Raw genomic sequence first — 16,637 nt, 5'->3', positions numbered from 1 at the left:
ATGTAGGCTGCTGCCATGGGAAGAAGCTCACCATCCCTTGAGCACTTCTGACATAAAGCCCACTAAAAATCTCTCTAAATGAGAAGAAAATGGTCTGACTACTTCACGTCTAGATGGCAAATGCAAAATGCCACAAATCCACATGTTTCTGAAGCAAGAGTCTGTATTCTTGCTAGGAGCAGAACTCCTTCCTGCTGCTGCCCTTGGATGAATCCTTTGCTTTTTCTTTACAAGGCTACAGGCTGAAGACATGCTGTTCCCTTGAAAGATGGTGCCAGCGTATTCATTCTGGTGCTAATGAAAGGACATTCTGGCACATGTTCCGGAATCTTGAACAGTCCTTATTTCCCAATTTATTAGTTTGACTGCAGAGCCACAGCCAGGATACATTCTGGGGCAGTTGTTTTCCTTGGGTGAACCCTCAAGGTGTCAGGCTGCAGGACAATCTGCTGGGCACTTGTAAAACAATTATACATTGATCACAGTACTGTGTGATTGCTAGTGATGAAAGTGATAATATCTAGTCATGGCCATATAGTAATTGCAGTTGGAATTACTGCTGGGTAACAAACCAGCCCTATGGCAACCTGGCCGTGTGAAGTCCATTAAAGTTAGCATGAGTCCTGGGCAAGGTATCAAAATGGGATGTGTACCTGACCAGTGAAGCAGTTTGATGCTAATTTGACTGATGGATATGCACAGTATGTAGATAATATTTTGTCCCTAATATAGCAACTACAGAAGTAACATTCCTTCATATTTTTACAGCTTAAAAAATTTGGCTGGCTAGACTATGCTGTCATTCACATTTTGTACTCTTAAGAATAGTTTGTTCTCCTGCCATAAAATAAAAGGATATAAATCTTGCCTTGTGGAGTTAAAACGGTCATGTATACCTTTACAACACATTATGTTCTGCAGTTCTGTAATTAATTAATGCCACTACCTGTGGATTGAGAGACTTGTATCTGTTCTTGATTCAGGTATGTGGCTAGTCCTCAGGTAGTCAAATATAATTTCCTGTTGGTCGTGCAGATGCTAGGCACGGCTTTGGTAAATTTCTTGTTTTAGTAAATTATATTCCCATGTGTCACAGGTGGATAGTAATTCTTCCTTCCCCATACCCTTTGCTTTTGACTATTTCAAAAGGAAGTTCATTAGGGTGGGGATATTTTCTTACAAAGTATTAATACAAATGTCCACAATATTCAGTGCTTTTCAAAGTAGGATTTGTGGATCTTACTGGGCTGTGGGGGAGTCATATTAGCATTTAGAGCTATAAATCCACCAGAAAGCCACATTGCTCCCAGAAAAGCTTGGGAAGACCTGCTCTAGGTGCTACTATATATCTAAATTTAGTTATTAATGGGTAAAAAAATCCTCTAGAACCTCTTTAGAAATGTTGTTTTTTTTTTTTTTCCTTCCTGTGTCTGCAGTAGCTTTGTAGCCAACAAAATGACCCTTCCTACACTTATTTTTTGGCAAGTGCCAGCAAATGAACCCATACAGCCAAATATTTCACTCAACCTCATGCATTTTGGACTTAAGCTTTGGTGTCTCAGCTGCTCTTCCATGAGTCGTCTTGGCAGGGAATTTTGGTTGACAGAAGTGAGGAGGTTCTTGTTGGGATTGCAGGCTGGAAGATCAAGTGCAAACTGAGTGTCCCTGCTAAGCTCTTCTGGCATTTTTAAAAACTAGAAATCTAAAACTTAAAAGGAAGTTTTAAATTTGTAGTCAAATTTTGGCACGTTCCTGGGTAATGAAATAGCAGAATCTCAGCTGAGCTGGCATCCCAGTCCTGGGCCTTTCCTTTATGGGGATAAGGCTCTGGACTAGGTGTGACCTGTCTTCCTAGTCTCTTCTTGGTAAAGAAACTTTTCTTGAACCACTCAACAGCAACATATGGTTCAAGAAACAGATTTTCTGAGTGTCACTGCCATTCGCAGAGCAGGAGACAACGTTAGATGTGTAGTCAGAAGGATCAATCTTGTTTTGGAGGGGAGAACTGAAACTGATCTAGGCATCCTACCTTCCAAATCTGTGCTTCATCTGAAATGCTTCTGTGGAGTCAGTTTAAAAACTATTCCAGTTGTAAAGGGCCAGATTCCCCTCTCTCGGTCTGCACCAGGTAGCATCCTACGTGCAAAATATGGTGCTGCACGGTTTCCCTCTGTGCTGTACACACTGAACTTGTGTAGGAGTGGGCTCAGGTCCTAGGGAGCAGCTTTCACCGTGAGCTGAAAAGATTTTTCAGCTTTGATTTTACAAATGCAAGGATGTGTGCCAGGGAAAATAGTACACATTTGAAGGATTAGGCCCCAAGTAAGGATGCATGAACAAGTGCTAGGCGGCTCTGGTGGCTCAATTAAGCATTCTTCATCTCGCTCTTTGCTCCCCATGTGCACGAAAGGCTGATTTATTTGAAATGAAATCCATGAAATGTGCTAATACCTGCTCTGGTGTTGATCAGGCTTAATGTAATAACCTCCTCTCATTTTCGCTGATTCTGCTGAGCAATCTGACGCACTTAAAACTTTTCTTCTCATGAATAGCTAGTATTAGACTCCAGAGGCCTTTCTGTTAAAAAAAACCAACCACCACCAAACTGCCTGAAACAGGAACTGGGGAATATTTTCCTGTCCTGTTGGGCATGATCAGATAGTCCATATTAGAGAATGACTCTTAAAAATAACTAACTATATGTTGGAAGAGGGTGGGTATCTATAGTATGGGCAGACCCTGGGCCATATAAATCACTACAGCTCCAACAGCTCCATCACACAGAGGGAATCAAGGGAATTGTGAACCTGGTTATTGCTGGAAGGCCAGATCCTTTCCCAGCTCAAGGAGGAGCCCAAGGAAGCTTTTTTCCTCCCATCCAATCTTGCAGCTGGATTCCAGCCGTCCCTCCACATGGCACATACAGTACATGAGTGTGTAATTGTAGCATAATGCCATTCTGTGTGTGAGGCTGCCATGCTGGATAATGAGCAATTAGGTGGCAACAGAGAGGGAAAGGGAGGGAGCCCGGGGAGAGGAGTGGGAATAGGGAACTTCTCAAACTCTGTGGAAGGAGATACTGTCTCTGCACTCACCGTCAGCTCGAGGGCTTCGTTCAGGAGGCCGTTGCGCTTGCTGTGAAGGTAAGCATTGGAGCTGCCTGTTTTGGCCACTCGAATCCGTGCAAGCCGGGCTTTCTGTGAAGAAGGCAAACAAGCTGAAGTTAGAGCTAGGCACGCTGAGTGATCAGTCCTGTGCTGGCAATACCAGGAGGAAGGAAATTTCAGGTTCTCACTCTACCTGAAAAAGTCTGGGGGTGAAATACAAGGGGTGTGCAGACAAGACAAGGTGCTGTTAAGAACAGCTAGCACAGGTCTGTCTCTGGGAGTCAGATGAGTACGTATGTCTGAAGAACATAATCTGCCACAGAGTGTGAAGAGCCTTTCCAGAGATAGGAAATGGGGTACTGCAGATTTATTTATCCTTTCAAAAGTTAGTAGTAATTTTCATGGGATGAGATGCACAGCAACTAGAGACACTTGTCTTGGACATACTCCTGGCATAGAATGACTGTATGATTGTATGTGATCTAGCAGTGTGCACATGCTCTGCATGTGTGTTGCTTTCATGGCTTGCCTTCTCTAACGTACTTGGTTGTTTCATCCTCTCTGTATCTTTCAGGTCTGTGCTCTGACATCTGTGTTGTCACTTGCTCTGCTTGTTCTGCAGCTAGCATAGTGACACCCGGTCCTCAGTGATGGTGGACTGTCCTCTGCAGTGGCAGTGCTAATTTATTAACTTTGGTATCTGATAATATAAGACTCTGTCCAGAAATACTCATCTCTTGACAAACTGACAGAGGTCAGTCTGCAATAACACAGACATTCAACTCTTCTCATTTTTATTTATCCCTGACCCTCTTACCTCTAGGGAGACAAGTTAGATGATAAAAAGCAGTCCAGAATAAAGTAAACAAGAAAAACTAGTAAGGCCCTCTTCCTTTTTGATCACACAGTTTTTAGCATTTCAGTTTTTCTTTTCAATTGTTGCCTGCTTCTCTGTCAAGTGCTGATTTCCCTTTTTCTTTTCTACTGTTAATTTATGACTCAAACACCATTAAAAGTAAATACATGAAATAGCTGTGGCTATTAAAAAATAATTACATTGTGCTGTAGTTTAAAATGCTGCATAATCTTTTAAATAACATGGAACTCGTGATTTTCCTTTCTAATTAGAGGTGCTAATGGGTATACACTGTAGGAAGAGTAAAGCCAAGAGGCAAATATCTGCAGTGGGTCCAGAGAGCGTAATAATTCCAGGAGCTCTATTACTGTGCATGTGTGAGTGACTCTGGCCCTCAGTATTTGAAAGAGTTGTTTAACCTTAAGAGCTTCTGCTTAAGCAGACAATTTCTCAGGCAAAGACATGTACAGGATGCTAGTTTGCAGCTTTAATTGGGTGACACAGACTATGACCAATCTGAAAAATAGGTTTTCTTTTGATGCCCCAAAATGGGGACATCCAAAATTGACTTTCTTTTCTATACTTCACCTAGATTTCATTGTCCCACTTTAATGTTAAGACTCCAAGTCAGTATATGAGAGTGAAATCTCTGATGAAACTTACTCTGTACTGGGGCCAAGGTATCTCACAGGTCTATCTGGTCACGCTGTGAAAGGGGCACGAGTTGTATTGGCAAGATGTAGACTGAGGATACAACTATAAAATGAAATTGGATCTTCATTTTTTCTGAAGACTTTCCCAAACTGCTGTGTTGCTCTAGGTCCCGAATAAGACTGGCCTGAGACTGTAACCTGGAACAGAACCTGCAGAAACTACTGTTATTGAATATGAGTTAGGGAGAGAGAGCAGGGGATAAGGGACTGAAGGATATTCCATTTCCCAGTTACATGGCATTGTCTCCCTGATCCCGTTAATTATATTTCCATTGAATTATTTCTTCTGTTTGCAAGTACATGCCTTTGTTCCTTACTTTTCACAATGATCTTATCTATTCCATAATCAGGACTGGATATTGGTTCCAGTGATTGTCTTTACAGTCAGGCTCTAATGGCAACCACAGAAGACTTCCATTTCTCTCTCTGCTTGGCAAAATATCAGCTCCTTTGCTGAAGGAATTACCAGAGTCCCTCAACTTACTCACCTTACCTATAGCAGGAAAGGTTTCATCCTCATCTTCAGTTCAGTCAATTGTTAAAGTGGGTTCATTCTTAGGCTCTTGTAATGAACATTATTCCCTTTGCCTCCAGGCTAGCAGGGGATCAAATATTAATAGCTGTACTCCATGTGGACTGAAGATGGTTCGTTTCTGAGGTCTGTTCTCTTTTCTTCTTTGAAACAGGGCCACTAGCTATCTAAATAATTAAGGCCCATAGCTTTTGTAGTTTAGAACAGACATTGTTATTTTAATAAATGTCAGTGGGGCAGGACAGAAGTTAATCCTATTCTCCTTACACAAAAGATTGTCTAGGATAGTCACATTGCCTAACTCTGTCCCCCCATCATGATTAAATTTAGTAGATATCTTGATTAACTCAGCTAGAGAAGTTAATTAAAATAGGTGCCTAAAATTGGTTTGGCCCTCCAGACAGTTTCCCACACTGGACTAGAAACAACTCTAAAACCATAGCTCATGTTTTTATGCGAAAGTCTGTGTGTAAATGTGCATTATTTGGAAAGCATATCTATCAGGTGACACAAGCTTTACGTGATATTTAGATACATGTCTTATGTTTACATGGGATGCAGTACTTTGATCATGCCTGACAGTAACAAAAAGTTTAAGTGCAGCAAAGCACTCCCACCTGACATCTGCAGCAGAGGTTCAACACTGGTTTATATGACTGAGCAAAGTGGATTGAGGACATGAAGGGCACCTGGCAGTAGTGTAAGACTCAGGTTACAGTGTGGAAGCAGGTAAAAGCTGGCCATTTTCAAAGGAGTTTTTTGTTACCTGTTGGAATGCGTCAGTCTGGACTTGGCCAGCTGGCAGAGGTATGCCTTGGCAGATCAGGTGTGGACTAAATTACAGAGGCAAAAGCCTTGAACTTAGGGCATGCCACACAAGCTTTGAAGTAGCAGAACTTTGCAGGAAACTGTACTACGTACTGTCACGTCTTTTGCTGTCAGAAACCTAGAGGATTAGGCTGATGGGGTCTTCCAAACTCTGCCAGTAACATGCATGGGCATGCTTTTGTCATCCCTGTCCCTCAGAGCTCAGAACTTCTGGTCTGCAGGACAGAAGATAGACAAGTGGAGGACTATGTTTTTCTGGCTATCTGTTGCAAATGTCTTGTGGGGAGGGTGGGGGGATAGGCGTCTTCTGCATCTTATCCCACAAATGTGACAGACTAAAGGTCATTAGGGCCAGGCCTGAGATCACTGTTACTGAATATAACCCCTGCACAGAGAATCTAAAAAAGGAAAAGAAAACGGCACACTGTGTCTGCATGTAGAGTGGTAAGAGGAGTTGCTAGGAAACCACAGGATCTCAAAATGCATATGACCTAATCTGGAAGATAATTTATATGATGAAAATAATAATACTAATGACAGCCACTTACAGGTTAGAATGATTAATTTGGTTATCTTGGAGCCCACGTGTTTCTGAGAGCAGGATGGAAGGCAGGTCTCAATAACTTCTGGCTCCTTACTGCTTTTTAAGAAACTCGAGACTCAGAATAAGCAAGAAGGGCAGTGAAGCCCAGTACATGTGGAGTGCTGAAGTACAGTGGGGAGGATGATGTAAGTGGCTGTCAGCATCCTGGGTATCTACATTTCCCAAAGGGACTGACAAAGGAGAAAGAATAGCCTGTCTTCATCTTTTAGCTGCTTTGGAGAAGTACAAGGAGCAGGAGTTGCTGGCTAGGAAAAATGCTTACCAGATGGCAGGCCCAGGAAACAGCTAATTATTATTTATTAATGATTTTCATCTAGTTCTTATGGAGATAATGTTCACTCTTGATTTATGTAGTATAATAAACTATTAAGTTACAACCTATGACATAATTTCGTATTTGCCAGACGTCTTCAGCTTTCTAGATCTTCTGTACTTGAGCAAGGACTTGACTGGAGTACATGTATGTCAGGGACTACGTGTATGGGTCCTATGTCCACTCCTGCTCCCTCTTTGGACTGGAGCTGTTATTAGCATTATCCTTCACAGAATGGTTGAGGTTGGAAGGGATCTCTGGAGGTTATTTGGTAGGTCATCTGGTCCCACCCCCCTGCTCAAGCAGGTCCACCTACACCCAGTTGCCCAGGACTGTGTCCAGGTGGCTTTTGATTACCTCCAAGGATGAAAACTCCACAACTTCCCTGGGCAACCTGTGCCAGAGCTGGGTCACCCTCACACTGAAAAAGTGTTTCCTGATGTTCAGACGGAGCCTCCCGTGTTTTAGTTTGTGCCCATCACCTCTGGTCCTATCACTGACCTCCACTGAAAAGAGCCTGGCTCTGTCCTCTTCACACCCTCCCTTCAGCTATTTACACATGTTAATAAGATCCCTCTGAGCCTTCTCTTCTTAAGGCTAAACAGTCTCAGCTCTCTCAGCCTTTCCTCATATGAGAGATGGCTCCAGTTCATATCCTATTTAACTTTATCTGCTAAAACCACACTAAGAGCATTCCTGGCAGAAAATGCAGCTACACTAGATAATTAACAGTGCTTCACATTGTAATTCCTAAATAATTAGTAATTTGAATACAAGTAGACCTATTGGTGACAGCTGCAGTGAGTCCAGTGGTGCAGTAATTGTACAGCCTTGGTCTTTTAAGGCTAAAATGAAGCTGTTCTCAAAAGTAGTCAACAGAATATTTTTGATCTGATTTTTATTTCCAAGATGCATTTGTCTGCATCTGTTGCTAGTTTGGGTCTGGACTTAAATTCTGGATGGAAAGAACATGGTTGATTTTAGGACATGGAAAAGATAACAAGCAGATTGTACAGTGAAATGGGAGTTTCTGCAGACTTAACAACAAGGCTTAGAGTATGGAATGACAAAAAAGTATTTTCTTGTAGTTATGTTCTCACCTTCCTAAAATGATCTTGTCTGTGGTACCTTTGACTAATTTTAGCATAAAATTCAGAAAGGAATTCATCAAAGACTTCAATTTGTACTTCTGAGTGGGAATTCAGTGCACATATGTAACTTGGAAAGGGAATGGATGAAACCTTCATCTGGTGGAAACTAGCTTAGCTCCCTGGCCTACTGTGGTAGTTTTTCCTTGCCAAGCAGAAAATGGAAAATTCTTCATTTAAAAAAAAAGCATTAAAAAATAATAGAGTGGACAAGATATTAAATGAATCTACTGTCTGTGGTGTGCTTTCCTCAATATAATCAGGCAACACTGATCATCTGTCCTACTTACGGCTCTGGGAAGCTGATGTGCCATCTTTAACAAAGCCTGGAAACAGGCTGGACTGCCAAATTAGGACTCAGGGTTATTACATGTGTTTGAACGCTGAGTGAAATAATGGCTGTTTAAAAAGCAAATGGCCCATATAATAAGTACTAGTTGTTATTCTGCTAGCCATGGTTCCATCTGGCTATTGTAATAGGCAGGCAGTGGAGTTACAGCAGTATTAGAAAAGTTAGTTCTCTGTAGATCATCTGTCTGTCATTTTAACCTTTTTTTTCCCCTAAGAAACAGAGTATGCACATTTGGACTTTCCTTCCTCTCAAATCTTTGCATTAAACAGATTTTGAGCCAACTTTAAATATTCTGTCATTTTTGCTTTGGGAGAGATGTTATAGAACTGCATATGGAAATTAGATAGTGTAGAACTTGTTATATTCCTATATAATTTAATAGAACCACTTACAGTTAGACCTTGATCTTATTTTGGGCCTCTTCATTACTTTCCAGAGATGAAAGATTCCCCTTCCCTCCTCTGTGGCTCTCCTTTTAATCCTACCTTACACTTGGCACCATTAAAGCAACAGAACATCATTTCAAATGCACTATATCATTTAATCTTTTCCAACCCTGAAGAACATGATGTTCGATCTATTTATAGAACAATGCACAGAATATGGAGTTTAATGGATCTCGGCTTCTCTACTAGTCATAGATATCCTGGCTGATTAAACACAGAACTTTGAAAAAAGTGTCGTAATACGCAAAACTTGCAGAGAGGAACGCAGGATGGTCAGGAAGCCCCTGGAGCACTGAAACTCATCCCCTCCTGTTGGAAACTTCCTTTTGTACATTTTCACCTTGAACTTAGCAAGCTCTGGCTTAAACTTAGGGAAGCTCTTACTCCTACTGGGCATTTATTTTAGAACGTCATTCTTCTATTTAGAAAATGTCTTCTGTTTTCTAGCCTGCGTGTATTTGGTGCCAATTTTACTCAGTTGTTATTGTATTGACATTTTCTTTTTACATAGACCATTGCCTTTCTGGTGTTTGCTGCATTCTGCAGGAAAGAATAGAGTAAACTTCACTTTTTGTAGAGTTTAACAATTCTCACTTCATTCCTTCGCTTGACATTTAAGTAGTAAGCTTTTCTGGAGGCCTTTTCATGCTTTTATCCTCTGTAGATGCCCTGCTTATTTCTAATACCTTTTTTTTAGTTATCTATCTATCTATCCACCCAGTAAGGGTTACAGTCAGACCTTGATCTCTATAAGAACTGACCTTATGGACAGTTTTTCCTTGATTGAAATGTTATACGTGGTTAATGCATCTTGGCTGAAATTCAAAGCTTTCTCTATGCTGAAGTTCCCATGCTACTAGTCCAGCTGACTGACAGAGCTAGCTTTCTTTACAGGAAATCCTACATACGCTTTTTTGTATTGATAATGCTGTAACAGATTTTGGAGCTTGGGTCAAAATCGTTCCAGGAATGTGTGGTCAAGGAGGTGCCATAACAATTGTAGTGGGAATCTGGTATAGTTTGTTAGAGTTAGAAGTGAAGTATTATGGGGTGTAAATTAGGGTATCAGAATTTGTCTAGAAATGTCTTGCTTAATAAACATCTCAAGAGAAGAGCCTCATATTTTTCTGCATCATTAATAGAGAGGTTGCTGTTCCCCTAATTCTAAAATAAGGTTCTGTGTTTCAGTGAAAGCAAAGTGTGATGAGCATCTGTCTGCCTGTGATTTATCTGTCTGTCTGTTTCCAGATCTCACTTTTATAACATCTTTCACACAGCTCACACCCCTAATTAATAGCTATAAAGTATTCAGGGGATGGAGAAATTAACAGAATTTGATCTAGTGTCACATGCCAACTTACTAGACCAGATATGTGGACACTAATTAATGGTGTGGAGGCCTGTGGTTAGCTACAGAAAATGAAGGTAATTGCTTCACATAGTGCTGCTCGCACCTTCCCCGGGAAGGTGGTGAAAACATGGAGGAGGGCAATGGGGATGATGACCACAAAACCTTTGTATGATACTCAAGGAAAAATAAGCAAATTTGTAAAACTCCCACCATTCGTTCTCCTCTGTGGAATGAAGCCCAAGGGGAAAAGATGATGGTGGGGCTGTTTTCCTGCCTCGTTGCCTGCTCACTGGCAGTTGGAGTAGGTGCCATCTCCGACGGGCAGGTGCCCACCAGCAGCAAGGGGAGTGAATGGGGTGAAACGTGATTGCAGGCAACACTGTTGTTCCAGGCAGGGTACGGCCAGGAGCTGTGTTCCATCCCACTTCTCTGTGCTGCGAGCTTTCAGCATTAATTGAGAGAAGCATTGCTTGCTGGTAAATGGAAATTGCTCAGGAGTCATCAGATGACAATGAAGTTGCTGTGCGGTGCAATTAGCTTTCTTATTGAAGCTGCTCCTAGTTGTTCCTCTTGCTCCTGGGGTCTCTGGGGACAAATCTCTAGCACTAGGCTTCTGGGGGAAAAAATCCTTCACAAACCTATCCCATGGCCTTACTTGATAAGACTCTCAGAAGAATGTGTGTGTCAGCTCACGTCCTTACGCTGACAGCCACAACACATTGGCTGCGTGCCTTGATTTGGCAGATGCGGAGGGAGAAGCCTGCCTGGCCTGCTGTCCTGGGCACTGGAGTGCTCCCGGTTTGTCAGCAGAAAACTGTGGAGTCGTCATGGCTACGTGCTGCTCTGGCCCCTGTTTGTGCATTCCAGCATCATTGCACGTTCCTATTAGAATGGCTCCTAATTATCCTGACTCAATCGCTAATGAAGCTGATGCTTCATATGTGGATAGAAATGCACTGGTGCTTGGATACTGGAGCTCGTGGACAATGTTTAGAATTGCTCTGTATTATTGTATTTGTTTGGAGTTAATGCTGAGTTCGGTCTAAATGGCTGCACTTACACGGAGAACAGGTGGCTGGAATTACCATCAGGCAGTGGTCTGCATAGTAAACAGAAGAGTTCTGCTCTACTGTGACAAAGAGGAGAAATGAGAAACTATTTCCTATGGAGCAATTTGTCTGGTGGATTGAACTGTTTTTTCTTCCTGCTCAGTACTCACAGGCAGACTGTGATTTCTCCGTATAGATTTTTTTTTTTTTAAATGATCTGTAAGTTTTATGCATGCTCTTGATTCCCTTGCCTGCTTGTGAACCGTTCTGCACCAGCATTTACTGTTGCTTGCTACCCATGACTGGTCAGGAAAGCACATGCTGTCATTTCTGCTGCCTTGTTTGGTGAGTCAGCAAGAATTGCTAGTGCAAAAGCTCAGAGAGATAAATTTGAAATCCTGGGTATGAATAGTATTACTATAAGATGGTTTCACTCTCTGACCTTGTATGTGTACGTGAACTAACTCTGCAAGAATCCACCGAGCCAGGAAAAGAAGTGGATTTATCCCAGTTTTATGTGTGAAAAAACCTGAGTCACAGAGAGGGAAGTATGGAAGGGTAATGCTGCTGCAGCATCAGAGTTTGTCAAAACAGTGAGACTGGCTATAGTGGGGAGACAAAAGAGGATGGCAGGCTCCTGCTCTTGCCCAGAGAGGGCCTGCCTTGTGCTGGTTTAGAGCCTAATGCGATGCTGAAGTTACCAGCAGTTACTGTGTGATGGGATTTTCATGACCTTCAAACAATAAAGGCTTATTCTGAGTCAGATTTTGCAGACCACTGCTGCTGGGTGGAGTGGGAGGAATGGAGTAATGAGATTCTAGGACTTCTCAAGCTGGGCTGTTTAAGACATCTGGTAGTGTGTAAGCAGGGAAATTCTGCAGTGGCCCTTGAGAGATCTGCTGGTAGACTGCAGAGTGTTCCCATCTATCTGACATAGGCTATTAGAGGGACTGAGAGACCTGTATTGCCATCCCAGCACCGCATGTGTCATCAACAAATGATGTTCTTCATCTGCTTATCACTGTCATGGTACAAATTAGTAACCACAATAAGCTTTACTACCATTTACACCCACTTTTAGTTATGTATTTTCCTGACCCAGTGGATATATCCATATCCCTTAATCTAGACATAACCATACATTGCAGTTGGTGCAGGGGTGTTTGAGCTGTATTCATTATATAGCCTGGCAACCGCATGGGAGCTAAATGGCCCAGCCCACTTGATTCTGCATTACTTAGGCAGCGTGGTAAAATAAATAGTTAATAAAGGTAACAGCAAAGAATCTGATCACTAGAACCCAGTTCCAAAGTAGGATAGGGCTTCCCAACATTTTTTGGCTGATTGTTTTGCATGCAGGTCTCCTTGACAAGCCAATTTCAGCTTGCATTTACTTAGACATCTGGGATGAAGTGGGCAACATCAGCCATTACAAATCCTACCAACTGTGCTACATAATGAGCCATCTGGACAGAGGCTGCCACACACAACCCGGACTTCCAACAAGTGGGGAAAGGGGACACCGTCTTGCTGAGATGACCAAGGAGAGACCCCGAGGATGGATTAGTCAGGTTCTTACGCATTGCAGGCTGTTACCTGGTTATGACTGAGACATGACGTGAAAGGGTCTTATGGCATCAAACAAATGTAGAGTGGCTTCTGGATATGTGTGGAAATGATTTCATGTGGGCATTGGGCCACTATTGACAACAGGCTTCGTATTTATATGTATGGTCTTGCTTTGGAGGCTGAACCTATAAGCTTTAGCTCACTGATTTCAATCCTTCCTTTCAGAGGAGATGTTACTTGTCTTATGCAATTTGGGACCTAGGGGATTTGAACTAGCTGAACTGACAGAAAATGCCATTTTGCTTTCCTGGACAATATGAAAAAAAGAGGAAGGATTCCTGGTTGATTTATTTGTTTGGGTTTTCCCCCCGCCCCCGAACTGTATGAGGGGATGTGACAAACGCCAAACACGAAACAGAGAGAGGAGGAAGAAAAAGAGGTACCTACCCCAGCAAAAATGAAATATCTTTTAAAAAACAAAAAACTTTTTTCACCCTGTCATAAACTGTTAAATATCAACAAAAACATATTCCACACAGATTCATTGTGGTTGAAAAAAACATGTTTTTTAAATGTCAGCCAGCTCCAGTTTTAACCTTATTGTTTCTCTCCTTAAGTTCCCAACCCCATCCCCTGCTGAGAACTGAGTCATGTGCTGTCGCTGAGCTTTCCTTAGACAACTCACAGCTTTGCTGGAGTCGCTTTTTCTGGCCGTTCTGTTCCATGCTCTAAAGTTCACTAACCCACCTCCAAAATTTAGGGTGTCAGATGAAAAACAGAACATTTCAAAGCTGACTCCCCTGCTCTGTAGCAAATCAATTATTATAATGGGATTCATTATTGACAGGTGTGTGGGCTGTCTTTCTCATGGGTATGATGATGACATAAATCTAGTATTAACCATTCTCTTCATCACCATCTTCCCTCTTCATCCGCTCTGCTGACTGCAGTCCTGTTTTCCATGCCTCTGAGAGTGACGGCTGGGTCTGGAACAGGCTGTTTCTAACATGCCTCTTACGGAACAATCAGAAAAACGTTTGTGTCCTTACTCTTCCTTCCTTTTGGCTTAAGCCCCTTTTAAGCATCTCCATAGTTACCTCTTCATCAGTCTGCAGAGTCATAGCTGCCTGTGTGCAACCATCTCATGAGTAGCTCTCACTGTCAGGAGTAACCTTCCTCCATCTACTACTTTTCATAGACTTCCATCTGAAAAGATACGGCTTCTTCCTTGCCTTCTGCTGATATTGGCTTTGTGATTGAATGCTTTAATTCATCCACCAGGCAATGTGTCCACTTCCCTGCTTCACCTAATTTATACCATCTATTCTTTGATAGCCTGCGTTACAGTTTTCAGTTCTATATTACAGTTTTATGTGAGAGTGGGTCTGCAAAATTATTTTGTCCTGGATAGTCCATTTGTTGCCTAAATCTTGCTGTTTGGTTCTTTCCTGGAAACTTAAAGCCTAGAGGATGAAATGAGAAGTCTAGTTCAAGGATTTTGCAGTACGTTGCTTGTTCTCATAGAGTCAAAGGCCACCAGATAATAAATGATATGAATTGAACAGACTAAGAAGCTGCAATCCTCAAAAGCATGTTTACTGCAGACCTGAAACCAAGTACTGTGATTACTGAAGCTTTATATTCATAGGTGACATTTTCAGTTTAGCCCCTGTGAAATGCACCACTAAAACCATGCTAATCCCTCTGAGATTATCAGCCATTTCAGTATCTTGGCTCATTTAGCAAATCTAACCATTAAATGATAAATGCACATTAAACAAGTTGGGTTTTTTTTTCTCTGAGCATTTACATTTCTCCCTCCTCTATTGTGCAAATGTGAGGAGGCATACTTCACTGTGTAAGAAGCCACTTTCTGAACACTTGTTTTTCCCCCAAACTGAGAAGATCTAGAACAACTCAGTTTTCTAAATTTTAGCCCTAAGGGGGCTGGTCTAGACACCAGTTAGCTTTAGGCTGTTGTTGCTCTTTCCAAACATTTCAGCTGCCACTCCACTTCCATGGGCCTTCTGAGGCTGTTCAAAACTGCTTTAAATATGCTTTTGAGGACTTGGTGTGTTCATCTGCATGTATGTTTACAGGTGCAGGGAGTTGGGGCTAACAACCACATAGGCTTAACCTGTAGTGCTCTATTGCCCTTGTAACAGGTGGGGGTTTTTTTTCTGTCTTACCATTTTTTCTTACTGAAAAGCTGCTAGTGCACATTGGTATTTGTCAGTCACTGGCCCACCTAAAAAACCTCACATTTCTGAGAGCTCCTGTGCAGTTTATTGCCAGCTCCTATTTCCCAAGGAAAGGGGATACAGGAGCTGATGGGGTTGTATTGCTGTAATTAGTTGGACCATATTGGAGCAGTCTGGAGAGATATCGAAGAGATCTCTAGTTGTCTTTTCTGAAGCCTCATTCCAGGAACAAAAAACCCTAACAGAACAAGCTAACTTTGCTGTACTTGTCACAATCTTTCCAGCTGAGTGACCTAAATTGGTTATTTTAAAGCTAAACAAAGACAAAAGTCATTGGACCTGGGAGATTAAGGACCAACAAAGGCTCCCTTAACGCTTTGAAAAACACCTTTCTAAAAGTATTTTCACTAAGAGGTCTAGTGTTTTCTTCTCTTTCTTTCTTCCTTTTTTTGTTAATCTCTGTGCAAAGACAGGGCCTTTGATTTTAGTATTGGTTCTCTGCTTAAAGACATGGGATTAGATTTGTCTGTCAGCAGCTAGAGTATAGTCTAGAAGGATCATTCTTGCAGGATTTTTGACCAGTCTCACAGTCCAGAGGTCTACAACTTTCCTGTAAACCTTGGGAGAGCAATCTGCACTTCTGGGATCTATGCTGCACTAAGCTCAAAGCCTACATCTATTCTTTTCACCACCGTATTATCTGGTAGTCTTTCAGCTGTGCATTTCTCTACTGCCCTGCTCTGGTGGGAATAGCGTTGAGGCTTGGGGCTGTATTCACTCAGTCTTTAACTTCTAAACAATGAACTGTTTTACTTTTTCTACTGCTGCTAAAGGAGCAGCATTTCAGTAGCTGTTGGTAGCTGCCTCTGCTTTCCCTTTCTAGGGTTGAAAAGTGGGAGGTGTAGTCCTCAAACCAGCACCAGATACTTGTCTCCTTCTTCACATTGCATCCATGCTGCAAACTGAACACAGCAAGAGAGAGACTCCAGCATTATCTGAATTACAAAGTCATTCTATTGTCAAGCCTTTTAAGTGTCAAATTCTCTTTTAAAACCAAAGGCTGTGACATTCACTAAAGAACAGCATCGTTTCAAAGTCAGGAAGGTCTATTCTTAGCACATCAGTCAAAAAGGAAAAAAAAAAAAGTCTTTGGGGAAAAAAAAACAAAAAACAATTTTACCAAAATGAACCTTGTCAGAAATGATCAATTCATCTTCCATTCAGATTGACCTGGTACTTGCTGTATGCCAGAGGACAAAATTTGATGACACAGCACAATAAATTAAGATTGCCAGATCTCCTTGTAATTAATTCTCTTGCAGTGCAGGTTTGGCAAAGAATAATTTACCTTCAAGGTGATTACATCACTGGTAGTTTAGTTTTGGGTTTTTTTCCTTTTTCAGGAACGTTTCTCCTCAGTTAGTTGAAGAATAGATGCTGATGAGTAACAGCCACTTCCCAGTATTTTATTCGTGCTATTTAAATACCGCTTCCTGCTAGTCCAGTGCCTCCTCAACAGTTAAGAGGCAAAGTTAAGACTAAGCACATCATATCCCAGAGGGGCATGG

General features: G+C 41.8%; 1 protein-coding gene across 9 annotated transcripts in view; it reads right to left on the bottom strand.

Moving 5' to 3' along the window:
- Positions 1-16,637, bottom strand: part of KCND3 (potassium voltage-gated channel subfamily D member 3) — a 139,019-nt gene that overhangs the window by 12,725 nt on the left and 109,657 nt on the right. For all 9 annotated transcript variants that reach the window (XM_049831908.1, XM_049831909.1, XM_049831904.1 and 6 more), the window contains exon 4: positions 3,096-3,197. In XM_049831908.1, coding sequence (XP_049687865.1) covers positions 3,096-3,197 — 102 coding nt within the window. The remainder of the gene's footprint in view (positions 1-3,095; positions 3,198-16,637) is intronic.

This window comes from Accipiter gentilis, chromosome 29, assembly GCF_929443795.1.
Source record: "Accipiter gentilis chromosome 29, bAccGen1.1, whole genome shotgun sequence".
Lineage (NCBI taxonomy): Eukaryota > Metazoa > Chordata > Aves > Accipitriformes > Accipitridae > Astur > Astur gentilis.
The sequence above is the reverse complement of the archived record's forward strand: the minus strand, read 5'-3'. Positions and strand labels throughout refer to the sequence as shown.